Below are 22,172 nucleotides of genomic sequence, written 5' to 3'. Positions count from 1 at the left end.
GAACAATTAAGTATGCGGGTGAGAGAAGCAGACAACGACCTTATGAGACTCATATAGGCCTATCATCACCAGCAATAAACAACTTGACAAGCAAACATTGTAGTGAAGTGGATAAACCTTACAAGTTAAGGTATCATATACCCACTTTTCATTACAAGTGGAATGACGTAATCGGTCAGTATGGTAAGTGACTTTTAACAGCTGATTTTGATACACCAATAAACCAATTAGAAAACACGTTAATGTAGAGAGACGAGAGAATGATTAAATGATGTCACACATAAATTAAAATGTCTATGAAAGGCTTGTTACTTTTGGAATAACCATTGTCTGATGTTTAATATGAAGTCTATATAGACAGATAGGTACGTCTCTAGATATTTAGATCATAACCTAAACTTTTTTCTTTAATATCAGCGACGCATAACATGTTCACGCATGTTGTAAACTTTATTTACTACATAATCATGACAAAGTTCTGGGACAGGTAATCTTGGAAACTGCCCATAAAGCAAAGAAACAGATAAAGGTTTAAATAGGAGGTTTGGTCATTTCAGCAACAGTACATGTTTTACTGCTTATTATTACTGTAATTACAGCTAATACGTTTGTGCTTAAACTTTACTTTTCACAATCACAGCAAACTAGCTGTAATTTTCGTGTTGTAAAATTGTCAAAATACAACTTAAACAAAAGAAATGGAGAAAGTACATCTCAAACAAACAAGGAAAACTTTGTCCTCTCTTCAAGAAGACTTTCAAGCAAGTGACGTCATAATTAGAAAAGATCAAAATATATCAAAAAGGATCGTAAATGAAGATCAAAGCAATTCAAGGAAGAAACCATTTCAGTGTCTGATTTGCAACAAAACATGTGAATCAAAACGTGCATTGAATAAACATTTTCGATCACATTTCAAGGACGGTCTTTGCAAGTGTAAATTTTGTGATAAAGATATCATGTTGAATAACTATATGCCTCATGTTCGAATCCACACCGGGGAAAAACCATTCAAATGTGATCAGTGTGGGAAATCATTCACTCAATCTGGTACTTTGCAAAATCATTTGAAACTTCATTCTACTGCCAAGCCATTTACTTGTCAAGTTTGTGAAAAACCATTCAATCGATCAGGTACTTTGCAAATTCATTTGAAATGTCATTCTGAAGAAAAGCCATTTACTTGTCAAGTTTGTGAAAAATCATTTAAGTTCAAACACACTTTGAAGTATCACATTAGCACTCACTCAAATGATAAAAAGTATCCCTGTGATACTTGTGGAAAGCTGTTTGCGTCATCAGCTTTGGTGAAAAATCATATGAGAAGTCATATGCTCGTCCGTTCATATAAGTGTAAGCTTTGTGATAAAACTTTCAAACAAAATACCCGATTTAAAACTCACATGTTAGTTCATTTTGGTAAAAAACCATATTCATGTGAAATTTGTGACAAGGCATTTGCTGCAAGAAGTTCTATGAAATGTCATATGAAAACTCACTCAGGTGAACGACCTCATTCGTGTAAAGTTTGTGGTAAAAGTTTTGCTTGGCCGAGCTTTCTACAACGTCATGAAAAAAGTCACACGGATTTGAAACCTCACACTTGTGAAATTTGCTCAAAATCATTTCGCCTATTGGTTCACCTACAAATGCATCTTGCCATACACACCGGGGAGAAAAATTATTCTTGTCAATTTTGCGAGAAGCGGTTCAGCACTCCCAGTGGTTTAACAGCTCATGTTCGAACGCATACTGATGAGTGTCCTCACAGTTGTCCATATTGCGATTACAAAGCTGCTCTACCTAGTCGTATAAAAGTTCACATCAGAACACACACGGGTGAGCGACCTTATGTTTGTAAAACATGTGGTAAGTCATTTGCGCAGTCGAGTGCTTTGAAAAATCATATTAAATTTATACACTCGCTTAAAAAAGCAAATTAATAATTGTATACTGGTATAGTGTATAGCCGCATGATATGATACAGATAGACAAAATCCTGCAAAAATGAGTAGTGAACGTACTACTATTTTAAACGTACTAATTTCAAAAATAGTTTTTTTTTCTGTCAAATTCCATTCTTGTCTAACTTCAGCCAGACCCACAAATAGTTGCAACCATTTTTTTCCACAATAAATAAAATTTACGAGCGCATGCATTTTACAACAGAGTTTAAAACGGTTTTTGGAGTTTGCTTGATGACCATAATTGCTATACGTCTGTCAATATTAACGTTATTTTAACATAACATTATATCATGTTATTCATGTTTATACATATTGAACGTGTTCTTCATAATAAAGTCACATTCATGGATCTGTTGCACCTGTCATAAACTTGCGTAAGAGTTTTGTTTATTACTTGCTATCTTTTATTTGCTGAAGAGCGAGCAAAGATCAGAACATGTACGTTTGTGTGAAAGAAAAGTTTGTCAGCTATTGCCAGGTTCTAGAGATAATGGTCGCCGCACCAACCGGGATGTCTCTATTATGGCTGCAATTATTATGGGACTCACACAAACTGTTCGGATCTTTTATTTATTGGAATGCAGCAAAACATAAACTAAATAAAAGTTAGCTAGGGGTTCACTGAAATACGTATTTCTCAGACAAAATATAAAACAACTACTGTCACTCAGCCGGTCAAGTTTAGAATGACCAGTCTCAAACAAAATCTCACCATATGCTCGGCAATTATCATGCCGCGAAACACGAAATCACTATCAACCAAAGGGGCATAAACAAGTGGGGCGAGGAGAAACCTAGGATTAAACAAATTAAAAGAGTGGAGACAAAATAACTACTGAAATAAAACTTCGACTCATAAATAAATACTTCGATGACACAATATGCAAAACAATACGACAGAAATATAGTGATGCCAAATGAAAGTAGTTATCCAAGTATAGTGAAAACGTTCCTTACGAAGCTAAAAGTGAGGATCGCCAGAAACCTAAACAGAAAACGCAACGCAAGAAGCATTGTATTATGAGCAACGTAAACATATAAGGAGAAATAATTTAAGTGAAAAATTATGTAGAAAAACTAGTTTTGCATTTGATTTGAAAAACAGTAGAATTCGTCGAAAACGGTTTTCTATGTAACGTCAATTGTTGCTTAAAACGTCACATTTTGCTCAGTCCAGGCAAATTTTTTATCTTTTGTTTTCATTAAAATTACGGATATTACCATACGGATATTGTATTACTATTGATGACGTTGCATTACTATTAATATAGTACATCTTACAGTAAAACATTCTCTTGGTGTACTGTAAATTTGTATAATCTCTGTGTTATAGATTTTCTTCTTCCAGGTACGTTTTCTACTGCTTTCACGGGCCACTCAAAACCAACAAACTTTGTGTAATGCAGCTTGATTGTACTCTCATGAGAAATTAAAAATTCACCACCGCTTGGGCTTGGTGGTTTCTGTTTATATTCTCAGTGTACTTGTGTACAGTAAATCTTTGCAATACCAGAGAGATGCCGTCATAGACGAATTATACTGAATAAGTTTTAAAGGAATCTTTTGTTGTCCACAAAACCCGAAACGATTCAGCATCTCTACTACCAGAAAATCTAACCAAGAAGTAAGCAAAATGCTGATCGTACATGATTGAAACTTAAAACAGTTTTGTATGGTTAAAATGGCTGGCGATATGGGTATAATGGGCGTCATATTTTTTAGCGTGTCAAAATTTTCTCATTTTTAACAATTAATATAACAAGCTTGAACCTTAATTTAATAAAAACAGACGTCTTTCCTTTATTAAAACCAAATGTAGACTGACTTAACACTTCGTCATCAAACCATCATTCCAGAAAACAAGGCAATCAACGAGAAAAAGGATTCGTCAGTAGTCAGAGTTACAGGGAACAAAGAAAAACATGTGCGTTTATCTTCAAATACAATTTCCTAAAAACGATAAAAAGGGTCGCAAGTGCCACAACGGTAAAACATCACTACACAATCACAAACTACACGGCAAACCAGTGCCTTAAAAATTGGACTATATAATAACATTAAAATGCAGTGCTTCTTAATAAAACAAATGTGTACAAATAATCCCGTGACAATGAAATATATTGTTTTTAGAGTGTAACGTTATATTGACCGTTGCATTACTATCAAATTAGTACATATTATTATAAAAAACTTTCTTGGTGTACTATAAATTTAGATGTTATTTCTTTATAACTTATTCTCTGTATACTTGTGTAGAATAAATTTTTGCAATACCAGATAAATGCCGTTATAGACGATTATACTGTAGGTGAGACCGGGGTTAGTTGGATAAAATTTTAGGAAAATTTAAACCACCAAAATTCAGAATGATCTTCGAAACATTTATCTAGTCTGGCATAATGACTACGCTGGTCTACAGCTTATTACAAAAGACTGACCAGAAATTGTTACTGGTTTACGCACAAACTTTATTTTTTCAGACATCAGTCACATTTTTCAACTAACACCGAAGCCGCGGTTTGTTGGAAAACCACACGGGGTTAGTTAGAAAATATATCTATTTGTTATATACAGTATTCAAAAGTGTCTGTTTTTTGAATGTCAATCAATCTATCGTGGATTGTAGCCCAACAAGTCAACAGGGAAGACAAATTTCTGCTGACAGCGTTTCGTTGATCCGCGTAGATCCTCGTTGAGTTTTGCGTTTATACTCGCGCATACTTTCAATTAAATAGTGTAGCTATTTATCGATCTGTATCAAATAACAAGTTCCAACTTAACTGTACGAGGCTGTATAAGTAAAAAATATGAATTCCATCAAGCATTAATAAAATTAATTTTTACTCATATGATTTTACATATTCCAACTAACCCCATTCAAAATTTTCCAACTAACCCCGTATGCACATGGGAGAGAAAATTTACTTTTTATGTAGCCACTAAACCAGGTAATTTAATTGCCTCTACCTTTTCTGGTACCATGGCACCTACGGTCAATATAGACTAATGAACTTTCAATAGTCTCTCTAGAGCACTATGTTACACTATATTTACCAACAAGCTCGAATTTTAGTTCAAAGTGTAAAAAACAGAAAAACGTGTGCCACTCTTATACTTCTGCTCTGAGACCAATAAAATTAACATGACGAATAGATAACATCGTTATCAATCACTAAGGGGCAGTAAAGATTTACAAAGATGTTCAGGGAGTACTAAAACTGCGATTTTTCAACTAACCACGCTGTCCAACTAACCCCAGTCTCCCCTATATGTTTTAAACGAATATCTTATTGTCCACGAAACCTGAAACGATTCGGCATCTCTACTTCCGGAAAATCTAACCAAGAAGTAAGCAAAACTACTGATGTTGCATGAATTATACTTTAACAGTTTTAGATGGTTAAAATGCCTGGCGATATGGGTATATTGTACGTCACATTTTTGTCAGTGCTTTGAAAATGTTTCATTTTCAACAATTAATATAACAAGCTTCAGAGAGTTATCTTTAAGACAAGTTAAGTTTTGCGCTACAGGTTTCTGCAATAAAAATTCAAACATTTCTATAAAAATGAAATAAATGATTAGGCCTATTTGCATGCTTTTGCTGGAACTTATTTGCTGTAGCAAATTAGCAATAACAAAATAAGGCAAACTAATAAACAGATTAACAACGATGTCACGTGAAATAATCCGTACATTTAAGCAAGAGCTGTTTAATCATTTTCCATTTATTTTCTTGGGTTGTTATTATTTGTTGTTTTTTCTTGGTTTTACTTAGTGTTGTTTTATGTTGATGTTTTCTACTTGCTTACTCTTCGTTTATCTTTTACATCATGATTTCATATTTGTCTAATTTGCAATCCCATTTGCACTAATAACTAACTAACCTAATTTGGACTAATTAACTTTTAGTTTATTAGCAGAGCTTAGTGTTTTCTACTATTAAATAATATTGCACTTATTTATAAATATATTCATTCTCTTATTTATGGTTTTGGCTTTTTACTTTGGGTAATCGTTTTCTATTGTTTAATATTCAGCTTTGGTGATAATTCTTAATTTGTTTCTCAGCTTATTCTCAAGTATCAGACTAGACGACCAAAGTCTAAATGGGTTAGTGTATGCGTGGGAAGTGATATGTCCGGTATACACAACGCAACAAAAAACAACAAACTACAGACTACAAAGTTAAAATTATAAGGTACCTGTACCGAATAAGGCCCGGTCCCTAATAAAGCCCATTGCTCATATTTCGCAAACCCGTACAAATTAATAAAATATTTTTTCCCTACATAAAAACTAATATAAATTCATGATGGTTTACCAGATTTCATCCTTGTCACGTGATCAACCGATTCGCTAGAGCACAACAAAAATTTCATATTTGCAGTTAAGGTGATTTTGTTAATTTAGAAAAAAAGTAAGTGAGAATTTGGCCGATTAAATGAACTGTTGTCAGCCGGCTGAAGTTTTCATGTAACAACCAACTTAGTATTGAAAAGGATAATCCACTTTTTTTTGCTAAAATTTTTCTGATGATAAAATGTGACATTTTTTTCGTGGATTCCACATGCGCCTAATAAGGCCCATACAAGATGCTTGGCTATTTTATGTCCAGACTTCAAGAGTGGTTCCAGTCATCAGTTGGCAAATTGTTGCAGTTAATTTGATGCGTCTAGTGGAATCTTTTTAAATATTTGTACAACTTAAAATGTGAAATTTCTAATAATGTTATATGTTGTCTATTACCATGTTTTGAATCAAAATACTCACAAAATAGGTGGGCCTTGTTAGGAGCCTATGCTCCTAATAAGGCCCATTTTTTGGAATTTTTAATTTCTTTATAAAAATTTTTTGGGGATAGTCAGGTATTGTGGTTTTAATATGTTGTAGTCATATACCCTCACTAATAGAATACGATTTTTCAGTCTATTCTCATTTATGGTTCTTGAGTTATTTTCAAAAAAGTGTTAGGTGGGCCTTATTCGGTACGGCATCCAGGCAGGATAGCGACTGTCAAAACAGCGACTGTCATAATGGCGACTTCATAATAGCGACGTAATCAAGTGAGCGACATTCCAAACAGCGATTGTCTAAATGCCGACCGCATTAAAACAGCGACTGTTATGATAGCGACTTAACTAGGTCGCTGAGTCGAATGAGGCATTTATAAATGGAAGGCAACACTATGACGTGTCACATTAATTTTAAGGTCGTTTGAAAAATTGCAAGACGACAATATTCGGATGGCACTTAAAATGCTCCTTGCTCTTGCCTTTCTACCAGTGGATGAAGTGAGCGATGCCTTTGATGAATTGGTGGCAGACTACCTAGCAGAAGTAATGCCTCTCGTAAATTACTTCGAAGACAACTACGTGGGCCGAAGAAACAGACGGGGAGACAGACGACAGCCATTGTTTCCCGTACATATGTGGAGTGTGAAAGCCAGACAAGATGCGGGACTGCCACGAACCAACAACCAGCTAGAGAGTTGGCACAATGCGTTTCAGGGATCAACGGAAACACATAATCCTTCCATCTTTCGATTCATCGAAGCTTTAAGACGGGAGGAAGCCCTTCAACGGGCAAACCGAACCCAGCTACTACAAGGCAGAGACCTGACTCAGCGAATGAAAAGATACGTGACAACGAACACACGAATCACTGTTGTACAGCAAAATCGAGGCCAGTATGATCTGCGGCAGTTCCTTCGAGCCCTTGCTCGCAATTTAGAAATAAACGTGTCTTGATTTTTATTGCATTTTTATTTTATTTTATTTTATTGCTTTTTAAATCATGTGACTTCATGTGACTGTGGATAGTCCAAATAAAATGTTGTTTTAAAGTCCATTTTGGTTTCAATCTTTCACTACGCAGTATTTGCCTGTTTCTGCGTGCATACGTGTGTAGAGAGGTGTGGGGGATGGAAGTGCGTGTGCGCGTAAGCCTTGGATTTAATAAAAGAAGTGAGGTCGCTGTTGTGGCAGTCGCTGTTTTAAATGAATCGCTGTCGTGTGGTCGCTCTATTGATAGTCGCTGTTCTGACAGTCGCTATTTGGAACCCGAGCCATTCGGTACACGGGTACAGGTACCTTATTGGCTACTGTATTACGTCACAGGCGTCTCTTATAGGCAGGGTTGCCATCAGTCTCAACTCAAAAATAAGGACGACTAGAAAACGAACGAGGAATACCACCTTAAACAGTTTACAACAAGAGAAAGCAACCAATGTTCCTAAAAAAAAAACAAAAAAAACAAGACACTATCTGCATGTTCATAATTTTGGTATCTCTTTGGTACAAAATGGTATCGTAAGGTGACAAAATGCCCAAAATAAGGACAAAAGTGCCCATATCCGCCCTAAAAATAAGGACAAAAGTGAAAATAAGGACATTTCTTAGAAATAAGGACAAACATATTTTCTAAGACACGGACCTTTAAAATAAGGACAAATCTTATAAATAAGGACGGTATGGCTTATACCCTGCTTATAGGCGACGGCGTATTTGCCAGGCTATCTCTTCAAGGTTTTTAGGTACAGAGATAAATCTAGCCTCCTAAATGTGTTAAGTCCTTGCACTGATGTTCGATGTTGCACAGGAAAAGCTTTTAATACGAAGTTATTAAAGCAAATCCGACACAAACAAAACGATTTTCATTCAATGCCAAAACCACAACTAGTATTGATTTAAATTGCGTATAATTTTCTCACAAACTAACGGTGTTATGATAAGCAATTAGCGACGTTTAAAGCACAAAAAGTTTATTTATAAATTTTAGTTTTCACTAAACAGAAAATGATGACACAATTTAATAAAAACATACACAATAAAAAGTATCGCAATAGCTACATATATACTGTATATAACTTACAACGAAGATTTTGGCCTGGTGCATTAATACGGGCATACAGCAAGCATTCTTATAAAACTTGAGTAACTTCTTCAAAAATCAATACAAATCTTTTTTACGATTGTATTTGATGTTCCAAATGTTTCTTTGCCATGTGCCGTTTTAAACTATACGACTGCGCAAATGACTTACCACATGTTTTACAAACATACGGTCGCTCACCAGTGTGTGTTCTGATGTGAGCCTTCATACTACCGCTATAAGCCGACTTGTAATTGCAATACGGACAACTATAAGGACGCTCGCCAGTATGCGTTCGAATATGTATTGTTACATGGTGGCGAGTGGTGAACCGCTTCTCGCAAAATTGACACGAATAATTTTTCTCCCCGGTGTGTATGGCAAGATGCGTCTGTAGGTGATCCAGCAGGCGAAATGATTTTGAGCAAATTTCACAAGTGTGAGGTTTCAAATCCGTGTGACTTTTTTCATGACGTTGTAGAAAGCTCGGCCAAGCAAAACTTTTTCCACAAACTTTACACGAATGAGGTCGTTCACCTGTGTGAGTTTTCATATGAAGTTTAATATAACGTCTTGCAGCAAATCCTTTTTCACAAATTTCACATGAATATGGTTTTTTACCAAAATGAACTAACATATGAGTGTTTAATAGGCAATTTTGTTTGAACGTTTTATCACAAAGCGTACACTTATATGAATGATCACGGACGAGAAAATGTCTTCTCATATGATTTTTCACCGAAGCTGATGAAGCAAACAGCTTTCCACAAGTATCACAGGGATACTTTTTATCATTTGAGTGAGTGCTAATGTGATATTTCAAAGTTTGTTTCAACTTAAATGATTTTTCACAAACTTGACAAGTAAATGGCTTTTCTTCAGAATGACATTTCAAATGAACTTGCAAACTACTTGATTGAGTGAATGATTTTCCACATTGCTCACATTTGAATGGCTTTTCCCCGGTATGGATTTGAACATGGAGCTTATAGTTACTCAACGTGATATCTTTATCACAAAATTTACACTTGCAAAGACCGTCCTTGAAATGTGATCGAAAATGTTTATTCAATGCATGTTTGGATTCACTTGTTTTGTTGCAAATTAGACACTGAAATGGTTTCTTCTTTAAATGGCTTTCATTTTGACTTTTAATATAACTTCGTGTTACTTGTGATACTTGATCTTCACTGAATATTACGTCACTGGGATTAAGGTCTTCATCAAGGGAAGATAAAGTTTTCGTTTTTTGTTTCAGATCGGAAGAATCCATTTCCACTGTTTTAAAGTAACTATATTCTGTCAATTATTCAGAACAATCAGTATCCTATCACTCATTTGCTGTAATGGTAAGAAATAAAGATAAAGCAAAAACATAAGAGATTGACTGATTCACCAAAAGTAGGTCATGCTGTCCATAGGCGATTAAGTTGGATAATTAATTGGTATGAAAAAACTTCATTTTTGTTATTTGGTGTTTAATTACAGTTAGAATTAATTTAGAAGTTAGATTTAGGTACGGGTTAAGTTACTATGTTATAAAATTAACGTTAAGTTAAAAAGAAACTTTGTATAAGAGACTTAAATGCACAATTTTTTCGGGTGAAACAGTGGCAAGCTAAGCAGCTTAGCAAGCGTTTATAGCAAACATTAGAACTTGCGTTGCTTATATTACTTATATACTTGTACAAACAGCTGTTGTTGCTATTTTATTGAAATTAATACAAAAAAATGTATTTTATATAAAGCCTTTATGTTCAATATAGGAAAGCTCGGAAAGTTATAAAGATTTCCAGAAAGTTTAAACCACTCACTCCATTAGCAGTTTATGAATGCTTGTTTGGAATGTGTAACATAGAACTTTATTAACTCGCTCAACACAAAATGCAAACAATTGCTTTCTTAAACACGAAGGAGATTTTCTATTTCACTGGCTATGTTTACCACTTTAGAATTACGTAACTATTGTAGAATTGTTCATAACTTTATATCAATAACTAAATATTAATATCAGAGTACTCACATATTAGGCAGAAACGGTAAATGAGAAAAAAAATATACAAAGAGTTACCGTAACGATTTTCTATTTCACATTTACATCACGTTGAACGTTGAAGTAGCGTTTTCTCATCACATTTTCTCACAAGGCGAAAATGGTTTGTGAAACAAGTCGCCGCAATAGTTCAGCCCCTAAAATTTTAAAATATATAAAACTGCTCTAATACCTTTCTTACATTATATAAACGAGCATAATCTGCGCATTATACTGACTACCTATACATTTACATTATAAGTCGTGAATCCTATAATCTGAAAAACGCTTCGGTCATTACAGTAGCTATACCAAAGCTAACTCTAAGAGTTTACTAAACTGTGTTCGGTGAATGATCGCACAATAAACACACACTAAAGCGGTGGACAGAATTGCCCACTTGAAACAGTTGGATACTTGAGTTGTCCCCTTGAATAGGAAACTGTTGTACATAATAGATATATAGGCCTACTTCAGATGCGCTACGAACCTTTGCTTGCTACCAATACAACTATAAGAGTTGTATTTACCCATTCAAGTATTTTATCATTAACAAATCCTGTTCGATAATATCAAGCTTTATCAAAGTAAAAATCACAAACAGAATGACTACGTAATACAATAATTATAATTATTAATTGTTTATTAGTTTCAAATTTCGTTATATTCACATGAAAAACAGTATAATTTGCATCATGGCCACACACAAGTTGACAGCATTCAAAGCATTCATACTATGACCTCAGTTTATGAGCTTCTACAATAGAAATCTAACAACAATATTCACGGGTGTTTCGTCACACTTGAGTGCTTCTAATTGTTTTCAAAGTACACCTCTAACAGCGACTTTTCTCGCAAAACAATGAATTTGATTTCGTTGGTTGCTGTTGAGTGCTGATGGCGTTGAAAAGATAATTATTGGATAGGCCGAGGTTATGGTAACTTTGTGTAATGTGGTAGTACAACTAGATGCATATTATTATAAAATTAGTACATGTTATTATAAAAAACTTTCTTGTTGTCTATAAATTTGTATATTATTTGCTTATATTCTCTGTGTACTTGTGTACAGTAAATTTTGGCAATACCAGAGAAATGCCGTTATATGTTATGACAGGTTTGCTCATAACAAGTGTTTCACTATAGGCAGGGTTGCCATCAGTCTCAACTCAAAGATAAGGACGACTAGAAAACGAACGAGGAATACCACCTTAAATAGTGTACAACAAGAGAAAGCAACCAATGTTCCTAAAAAAAAAACAAAAAAAACAAGACACTATCTGCATGTTCATAATTTTGGTATCTCTTTGGTACAAAATGGTATCGTAAGGTGACAAAATGCCCAAAATAAGGACAAAAGTGCCCATATCCGCCCTAAAAATAAGGACGAAAGTGAAAATAAGGACATTTCTTAGAAATAAGGACAAACATATTTTCTAAGACACTAACCTTTAAAATAAGGACAAATCTTATAAATAAGGACGGTATGGCAACCCTGACTATAGGTCACGTATACTAAAACCTTCGTTTATGCTCAAACATGCAGTCGCTTTTTAAAGCTATAGAGTATAGACGATTGTACCGTAACCTGGCAACCATAGGAGTAACAAAGAGTCTGTAGGGTGTGTAAAGTTTGCTGCACCTTCTTCATCTTTAGTTAGGTTCGACTTTTACACTGGCACGAAATTTGTGGCTTCGTGTGCAGTGTTCACATTTCTCTTTTCTAACCTTGTTTGCTTAATCTTGAAAGTTCATTTGTTCACACACAAAAATTGTTATTCACACTAAATTGTTATTGTCAAGCACGACGAATAAACGACAGAAAGACGGCTCAAGAACTGTGGTTGAACTCAATCCAAATAAATCGTGACTTCAAATAAGAAATAGCTATAGCCATCAACAAGTCTATTACGTGGCACGTAATAATAGAAAACAGAACAGGCGAAACGACAGTTTATACCAACGAAATAACAGCCACAATTATGTCATGCGTACCGGTCACAATTGTCCTATCACAACTTTGAAATCGTGGGGAAATGTCAGGCAAGAAAAAATAAAGCGGGGATAAGAAAATCAAAGAATAAAACAATAGAAATCAGAGAAAGAAGATCAAGCAAAGTTGTCGTTTCTTCATTTCTCAACAAACAAAATTTTGAAAACGGTGCATTCTCTTTATTCAAAGTTTACAACGAAGTAATCCAAGAATTTGTTCAGATTAAAGGTGTACCGAATCTTCATTTTAGATTCGGTTCGAAACCGAGTTTTCAGAAAAAAAAAACAAAATTGTTTCATGACGTTGTCTCATTGCTTGTGTAATCAAGGTTACACGATAGTTAAAAGAGTGATACCTCAGTGCAACTTGCACGAAAACTGTACGCATATGAAATACTTATAGATTTCCTGTTACTTGCATCAACAATCATATTCGCCTTTTCCAGAGCTTGATAGCAATGATGAAATTTTCAAGCAGTTTTTCAACGTTATCTTAAATATTCTGTTTCATTTTTAACGTCAAAGCTATTGTAATTCCGTTGTATATTTCATCGATTTTGCGCTTACTTTAGTTTAATGACATCCGTATAACCTGCAGTAGTTAACTTTCATATCTTTTGGCTTGATAATAAAATCAAAGTTTTGAAAAGGGATGACACAAATATAGCTTTAGCAATTTTAATATTATGATAATATTATGGTTGCACCTGGGAAACACAATATGTCATTGTTCATGGTACAGTTTAGGTTTGTTTCGAAAAAATTCTATTCAAGTTAATGTATACTTTACAAGTGCAAGTGAACAGTATTTCAAAGAGAAGAATAGCAAATTGAAATAACATGAGAAAAATTATGCAATACAAGTATAGGAACCAACAAGGAAGCTCCAGTTCAGTGTTATCAACGCTTCTGTTTATATAAGATCCAGATTTACCCGTCTATGCCTTTTATATGTAGGCTATATAACAGCATTAATTTTACTAGTGCCACTTTAACAAATAGCCAAAGGCCGAGCTGTAAGTTACTTGAGCCCGTGTCGTATTATAATGTATCTTTCAGTAGCTTATATCATCTTTGAAAGTGTTCTCATGTTTAAAAGAGTTGAATATAAATAGAGGTAGGCCTACTTTTGAAACCGACACTGCGCACTAATGTGCAGCGGTATACAATTGAAAAACCACTGGCTTAAAAACTTAAATTAATTCTTTTTCTTGTCAGTATCATGTGTATTTTGACTAGTAAAGTTCTAGTTGTTTTACATTCGTTTATGCGTTCATTCGTTTATGTTTTACATGTTTTACATTCGTTTTAATTTCTGATTCCCATTTAAACTAATACACTGCGGCAAAATAACAACAAAAAATTGGAATGTGTATGTGAGAAAACTGTACTGCCATATACGGCACACTAAAAGCGTTCAAGTTTTTGTTAAAATTGCAACCTTTATGACATTTTCACTAGCTGGATTGTTTGGGTTAAATATAAAATTTAAAGAGATTATTAAGTCTTCAGCTAAAGTATGTCACTAGCTAGGCTTAATTTCCAAATTAACATAATCAAAGCACGTCCTACTGCAAATCTATAGCAATAACGATACTTCAGTGAAATTTAAACATGCTTTGGAAATTATAATAAAATTGATCACTTGGTGTTGACAAAGAGCAGTTGAGATATCCTTTTTCACTTAATGACTCAGCTCTTTTGCCATCGCATAAGCCCAGTATGTACATTACACCGAACATTAATCATGCATGTGTAGATGTTATGTTTGCAATCACTGTATGACCATATACAAGCAAATACTTCCGTTTGCTACATACAACTTTTTAAATAAAAAAAATACACACAGTTAAAGATATGTCACTGGCTTATTTCTGTGCAAAGAATCCTATTTGAAAGAGATTTTACAAAAATATATACGGTACAAACATCAGGTGGCTACAATATGGCTACATTACTACTGTAGAAACAGATTTGTTGATGATATTTATTTAAAGGCCAACATGGTTCGATTATTGCCTCAGTCCTTTATTCTTATTCTAGCGATTTGGTGCAACAAATTTGTTTCGACTCTCCACAAGCTTCACTCAATTTTGTCCAATAATACACAGCAGACGATGGGGGATTAGTTTGGGAATTCATTACGGAAAGCCATGGGGTGATATTGGAAATAGATGATAGTAATATCATCAAATATGTTAACAAATCAATATGCACTGAAGCAAAATTTTGTGATGGATCATGTTACGAAATACACTGTATTGCAATGAATTAAAAATGGAATGATGCAGCCAGCAATATTATGATATCGTGGGAATTATTGATTCAGAAAATATGCTATTAGTTAGGGCCCGCAAAAGTCAATAAAGTCAAAATTTTTTAAGGACCTCGTCTGACCACGAATCAAAGAATAAAGTTGTTTTCAGCACCTAGGGGATTGTTTCTAAGAAGTTTATAGGTCAAAATAAAGTCAAAATTTATAATAAAGTCAAAATTTTCAATAAAGTCAAAATTTGTCAAATTATGGTTTTTGACAAAGTTTTTGTGTTTCTTGAGAGTAATTTTTGTAAAAATCCTCGTGAAAGCATTGTAAATCAGGAACTGCGACACAATTAAACCATATTAACCCATAAAAGCAGGAAATAAGTCACAATGCCCAATTGGATCAGCAGTAACTTATTTCGAAAAGCTATTGAGAAAAGACAGAAATTTCAAGCCTGAAATTGTTAAAAATTACATGATGCTGTATTACAATAAATAAGTTCAAACACTTTTCTGTAGTGATTTCTTTAAAGCCGCGTGAAGGGTTACATTACTTCATCCCTGTTTAATTTGCTGTTTATTAGAATTTACCATTGCGGAGAAAATCGAGGCAAAGTGCCCTTTTCACAAGGACAAAATAACACAAGCTACCTAAATCTATCGCCAAAAAACACGACGCACTTTTTATAATCCAAAAAACACCTTGACTTTTCGACAAAATATTACGTTTGGGTCTGAAATTGACAAAATATTATGTTTGGGTAACAGGAGGAAGAACTGTGGCCTCTACAAATAAGCAATTTCGTTAGGTCAAAATAAAGTCAAAATTTGATAAAAATAAAGTCAAAAAAAACTTTTTTTGGGTCAAAATAAAAATGGCCCTAGCTATTACATATACAAGTAACAAAAACTATTGAGATGGAGATAATACAGAGATATATAGAGAAATTTACAAAAAATGAATAATATCGTTATCCTAATAAGTCGTGAATGGATCTATAAAATGAAAAAAATCCCCAAAATTTTACCGGGTCCTATCAAAGTTACACGTATAACTACTGAAACTATCATTTGATTTAATGTATTATGAAAATATGATGACCCCTTCTTCTCTTTTTAAACTTCCAACCATACCCCAATGATTTGGTTTGATGACGTAATTGCAGCCGGTTGAAATGTCTGCACGATTGTAAAAGGTTGATCAAGAACCTGATGCTGGTATCGGTTCAGTTTGAAAAAGATAATGATCTGTAATAATCAATTGACATGAATAGGTCAACGTATAAGTTTATGTAAAAGTGGTTGGTAAGAAAATTTCATCTGTGATAACTGTCGTCTGTACATGTGGTTCCGTGCTCTGTTCTTTTTTAGTTTTCTTCCTCTTCGGGAGATTGCTGTGGAAAACGAGCACCGTCTTTCCTTTCTTCGTCGATTGTGTCGTCTAATGGCTGACCAACTTGCAAGTCTTCTGTCAACGCAATGAAGCTTTGAATCGCCACGCGGACGTTTGGAGGTTGATGCTCAATTACGTCATCGATTTCTACAGCGTTATTAACGTCATCGTCGTTTCCGGGCAACGACACGTCGGCCGGATCATCTTCATCGTGCTCACTGAGCTCAGAGGAGGAGGAGTCAAGTAGTTCTGGATCCTCGAGCAAAGGTTGAGGAGCGGAGCAGACGACACAAGCTTCGAAAGTTGGATCTTCGTGAGCAATGCACACCTGGTGGTGACATGACGCGTACCTCACGCTTGCTGCCTCTTCGCATTGTGCGACGTCGCATTTTCTGCGCAAATAACAAATGGGATTCGGTCAACTGGTGAATGATTGAGACATTGGTAACAATTACGCCATGACCGTATTAATAAAGCGCTCATGTGAGTAAAAACCACCACGGTATTAAGCACTTTTTGTTTGTTTCACGCGTGATTGAGCAATCTAACGGCTCAAAGGGAGCACGCACGCACGCACATAAACACGCAACAGCTTACGTACACACACCAAAATCTTTTTTCAAAAAACTTACAGCAATGATAGATAGATCTACACAAAGGATATGAAACATTGCGTTTAAACTTTTTACCTTTCTCGTGTTTCGCAAGGTATCGTCATCTCGGCCGAATAAGAGCGACACTTGACAATTGTGCAGTGGAACGCAACAATTAGGGAGTACAGGTGTTGGTGCAAGGACAGCAACACAAGAAGTGTCGTTTAACCTGAAACAAATTTACAGCAAATTGGAAAGTGAATTAATTTATGAATTGCTAACTAAGTCACTTACAAGTCGCAATTTTGATAGTAAAGAATAATCAGAGTTATAAATGCCGCACTATACTACATATATAATTATATGCAATAAATCTAAAGACAAACCTTGCAAAAACAGTGGCCGCTACGTTTGTTCTTTATATTCACTTGGGTCAATGTTGTATAAACCGGATACTGGGGTTTTCATAAGAGGAGACAGACGCGACATAGCAGAAAAAGTACGTTAAAACTGCAAAATTTAGTAAAAAAATTATTTTAGATAATAGTAATCAAAATAGCAATATTGCAAATTTCATAACACATGACTTTAAAGGTTAAAAAAATTGCTCGGAAATCTAATCAGTCTGTCCATATTGACGACAGCATCTCACACCAGGAATCCAATCACCACAGTATAAACAAAGATAAAAAACGCTATCATTATTATGTTTAACACTGTAGGCTACATCGTACAGTCTTAGTCGGCTTACACTTAACTGACTAGCTACCAACAAAAATTCGATGGACTTGCATATGTAATATGTTCAGGATTGTAACAAATTACACATATGTCGTAATTAGGTATCACAAAATTTTATGATGCCACTCTATCGTTATCGTATCATGGAACTAGTAGCAAAGAGTACCTAAAACATCATCGTTGGTCAGGCTGTAAAACATTTACATGACAGCGACATCACCGCTAGTCTAAACTCTACGCAATATACGAATTGTTTCAGAACAGCAATCTACGAAACTCTTAGCATTTGTTAGCTGACCGATAATGTAAATTGCTCGTATTATGAAAAGTTCGTCACACACTTCTTATTGTCTGGCCGCAGACAGCTGGGAAAACCCCGCGTTATGTCTAGTCACAAAATCGATGAATGTAATTCAAGGTTCCACGACAATTAACCGTGGGAAATTGACCGCGAACAAACTCACCGGGGACAACTGACCGGGGGACAACTAACCGTGACGTAAATTTACCTAGAACCTACTGACCTTAAATCATATTATCACTTAAATCATATAATTTGAATAAACAACAATGCTAATTTGCGTAAAAAATAAAAATAAAATGCGTAGCGGTTGATTTGTGTCGCCGGCCAATTTGTTGCCGGTCAGTTTACCACGACCAATTGTCGCCGGTGAATTTGTTCACGGTCAATTGACGTGATCCCGTAATTCAACACCAACGAATGCAATGAAGCGCATCTCTTTACATAATGAGAATTTAGTACCTACCAATCTACTGTGTTGTCTCAATCACTATCTTGTAGAACATCAGGTTAAATATTAAACCGTTAGTTTATTGTTGAATGGAAAAAAGGTTTCATGAAAAACTTTGGCAAGCGTTTGACTTCACCTGCAGCAGAAATAAATTATATTTGTACGCTTCTTTTTTCGAAAATAATAACAACATATTTATTGTTTAAGCTGTAATATTCGTTCTAAGAGCGGGTCATTCCCAAAACCTTAATTGTCAATATATTCACAACTATTCTAGCAAAAAAACGATCATGCTTTTTGCAGTGATCTAACCACCAGCCTACCCTTCACATCAGAAGCGGTGATGAAATAGAACCTGACATAGCTGTGTCCGACACTTTTATAATTGTCTATTTTGGACAAAAATCATACAAACAGATAACCCATTAACAAATAAACAATGAACACGTGGTAGATGACAACAGAAAAAAGGTGCAATTTAGTGTTGTCATTCTATTATGGTGCAATGTTAAAGTTGTAAGATAGGTTCAATACAAGCGATTACGCAATGCAAATAAAGGTATTACGTTGTTTAGTAAACATTACTACTATCTACTACAACTTCTTTGGCCAAATGACTGCTTAAGTTCAATTTTTTCATGTTATACTGCTGCCCTACAACAGTTATTAGTTATTACAATTGCACAACACCATCTTATTGTCTGGCTTACTGTCGATATAAACGAAACCTCAACTGACGACACGGACAGTATTTTTGACTCAACGTCAAGGCTAACAGAGAGATACCGCACCTGCAGACAGTGTATTTATATGCTACCGTTGAACAAAAATTTCTTCCCATTATTGAAAAGTATCTATGTGGCTCACTTAATACTCTCAACTAGAGAACAAAGAAATATCAGATGACAGTAGTTCACAACAAGTTACCGTACCTTGGAACACGTTCTCCTGGTAATCGTATCAGTAATTTTCCATAACTTTTGTACTGCACTTTCGGAAGAGTATTCTTCGCTTGAATTCACTGCTAAGCTTCATAAAACATTAGTCTCGTAGGGAAAGGCCGATAGTCAACAATGGTTCATCCAATATTACATCGTCGTTTTGACTTTGGCCCTAAAACTAACAAATAAAAATGGATGTGTTGTTCTACAGCATTATGTTCATCGATTAGGCGTAAAGTAAATACATTGTAAGGCCTAAATGGGAAGAAATTAAAATATAATAGTTCCTTAAGACGTGATCTTGGCGTAGGCGTGCATTCGTTTACTTCAACCGCACATTTTCACAAAATATCCTCATTTCAAATTATACCAAGTTTTTGCAAAGTCTGTGGAATGTCTTCTATCTTACGAATTAATTGGTTTTATCGCCTACTTATAATTAAAGCACTTTATAGCTGGGTTTCGAACTTTCGGAATGCTTGATGACTTACGGACACATTGTTTGCTTATGCTGATCAAATCGGCAGGCCTCGTGATATTGCCTGGTTACAACTGTTGTTGGCAAACTTCAAAGTAGATATGCTACTTATGATGGATCGTATGACAATCTTTTCTTTGATCGAATAAGATGATGAAAGGTCTAATAAAAAACATTTCATTGCCAATTTAGCCCTTTTAAACCCGGTAAGTACCCACTGGATGTTATTCTGAAACCTAATCTTGTGTTGTAGTGTGATTCAACCTGGCTATACAAGAACATTTATTTCAAAAGAAAGATTGACTTGACTCTTATTATCACGTTAGTTACGGCTTCGCTTCCGTGGTTTTTATTTAATGAGTTACACTACAAGTTTAGCTTTCGGTTGCTTACTGCTTTTCACTAAGCGATACGATCAAAGGCAATGCAGTTTTCGTGGCCATGTGTTTTGTCTCAATGTGGTTTGGGCTGATGTGGTCACAAAGAGCAATGTGGTGAGAAAGTGAACACAACACAGGAGCATGTCAATTCAGAACAAGTCCATATGATGTATACACCTGGTATACCACTGTATCATAGCACATATGTTTGTCATAGAAATTGCTCCAAAACTGTAGGGAGCCGACTGTGCAAATATCATCGCTCAAAGACCAGAAATTTTGTAGTAAATTTCCATTGCGTATTGATAGACACGCGCCTTCTTCTTAACCATAATGGCGATTGTTTCACCCCAACCCAACCCCAAATGGTCACAAAACTGATTTTGTTTGAATGCAAACAAACAAACAAGAACTAACTAACAAGAGAACTTCGCAAAACTATAAAATTTAAGATATTCATAACAAGTGCTTTGCATATTCTATTTCACAATAAAGGTTCACAATAAATTTTCAATAAAGCAAAGTATTTACTGTTTAATTATACATTAAATCTAAACATTTAAAAACTGCTTTTTATGCACTTGCCTGTAGTATAGTATCTCTGCTGGCATATACTGTGTTTACTTGTTTAGCCCAAAACAATTCAGAATTTTGCTGAATTGGAACGAAAACAATAGATACAAAAACGTCAACATGAATTAACGTACATTTTCTTATAACGTAAAAAATATTTGCAAATGCGTTTTCCACAAATCGCTTTCGTTTATACTTGCCAAACTCGGAGATATTGCGTGATTATAAAATGCTGCGTCACGGCTTTGGGATCAACCTAGTGTTGTCAGAAAATGTAGAAACCTGTTTCAACAAACAAACCAAAGAAATGAAGAAGCAAGAAATTTTAAAGGCGGTAAAAGTTCTTGTTTGTTGTATGGTGAATGCCTTGTCTCCTAAATCTGTGAAAACTGACTACTCAGTTTATACGAAAAGCAGCAATTGTAATAAAACAAAGAGATATGTGATTTCATAAACGGCTTGTAATGTTGATCAGTTAGTCATGAGATTAGACTACAACTTTTTCAAAACATAGGGGACACGCACAGAATCCTGTGGATCAAATGAAATTTGCTATTGAAAACTTAGTTGCTCAGCTGTTAAACTACTTCATGAAAAATTTCAGCACCGGTACTCAAGCGTGTCGTTGTACTATTGGTGCATTTTGTCCGTGATGCCAAAGATGGCACACCATTAAGTCTTGTTGGCGCGGTTATTACCGTTTACTATTATTACCGATAAAGGTGATGTTATCGTTTAATATTGATCGTTATTTAGTTACAAAAATTTAAGGATAACAAACGCCCGCGTAGATAACAAAGCAGTGTTTAAACTTTACGCACGCTTTAACTACTAACTAGCCCACTCAAATCCACCGAGGAAGTGAAACCGTGCTGTGCGCATGCGTACACCGCCGTTTACGGGTTGCCAAGAGAGACCTAATATCTATGTTTGCATAGATCGGTAAAGAGTTAGCATTCAATTTTGGGCATGATTATGTAGACCTATTTAAGACATAACAAACGTTTACTAAGAGAGTATGTAGTAGTCTGCAAATATTATTTGCTCCAGCAATAAAAAACTATACAGTACCACATCTAATGTTACAGTGTTACTGGGTCAGTCAACAGCCTATAATGACTGACGGATGCCACCTTGTGGATGCTGTGCGCTTTGTCAACTGTAACCAGTAACGATATAAAATCCGCTAAGTGGC

At 35.0% G+C, this 22,172-nt stretch overlaps 3 protein-coding genes across 4 annotated transcripts; 1 reads left to right on the top strand and 2 right to left on the bottom strand.

Moving 5' to 3' along the window:
• The first annotated feature begins 619 nt into the window (after window positions 1–619).
• Window positions 620–2,316, top strand: LOC143471174 (uncharacterized). The gene has a single exon (XM_076969559.1). The coding sequence runs from the start codon at window positions 699–701 to the stop codon at window positions 1,941–1,943; it is 1,245 nt and encodes a 414-aa protein (XP_076825674.1). The 5' UTR covers window positions 620–698; the 3' UTR covers window positions 1,944–2,316.
• Window positions 2,317–8,538: 6,222 nt separating this feature from the next.
• LOC143470611 (uncharacterized) lies at window positions 8,539–10,223 on the bottom strand. The gene has a single exon (XM_076968860.1). The coding sequence runs from the start codon at window positions 10,111–10,113 to the stop codon at window positions 8,935–8,937; it is 1,179 nt and encodes a 392-aa protein (XP_076824975.1). The 5' UTR covers window positions 10,114–10,223; the 3' UTR covers window positions 8,539–8,934.
• Window positions 10,224–14,626: 4,403 nt separating this feature from the next.
• Window positions 14,627–19,620, bottom strand: LOC143471188 (uncharacterized). Of its 2 annotated transcripts, none has more exons than XM_076969580.1 (4): window positions 19,538–19,620; window positions 17,499–17,622; window positions 17,209–17,341; window positions 14,627–16,911 (listed from the first exon to the last, which is right to left on the bottom strand). In XM_076969580.1, the coding sequence occupies exons 3-4, from the start codon at window positions 17,235–17,237 to the stop codon at window positions 16,494–16,496; spliced, it is 447 nt and encodes a 148-aa protein (XP_076825695.1). In that variant the 5' UTR covers window positions 17,238–17,341; window positions 17,499–17,622; window positions 19,538–19,620; the 3' UTR covers window positions 14,627–16,493. The 2 variants fall into 2 exon arrangements, with proteins under 2 accessions (XP_076825695.1, XP_076825694.1); XM_076969579.1 differs by lacking the exon at window positions 19,538–19,620 and adding an exon at window positions 18,621–18,811.
• Between the last annotated feature and the right edge of the window lie 2,552 nt (window positions 19,621–22,172).

The sequence above is a fragment of the Clavelina lepadiformis genome, chromosome 9, assembly GCF_947623445.1.
Source record: "Clavelina lepadiformis chromosome 9, kaClaLepa1.1, whole genome shotgun sequence".
NCBI classification, from domain to species: Eukaryota; Metazoa; Chordata; class Ascidiacea; order Aplousobranchia; family Clavelinidae; genus Clavelina; species Clavelina lepadiformis.
This window is presented reverse-complemented; position numbering and strand designations above follow the sequence as displayed.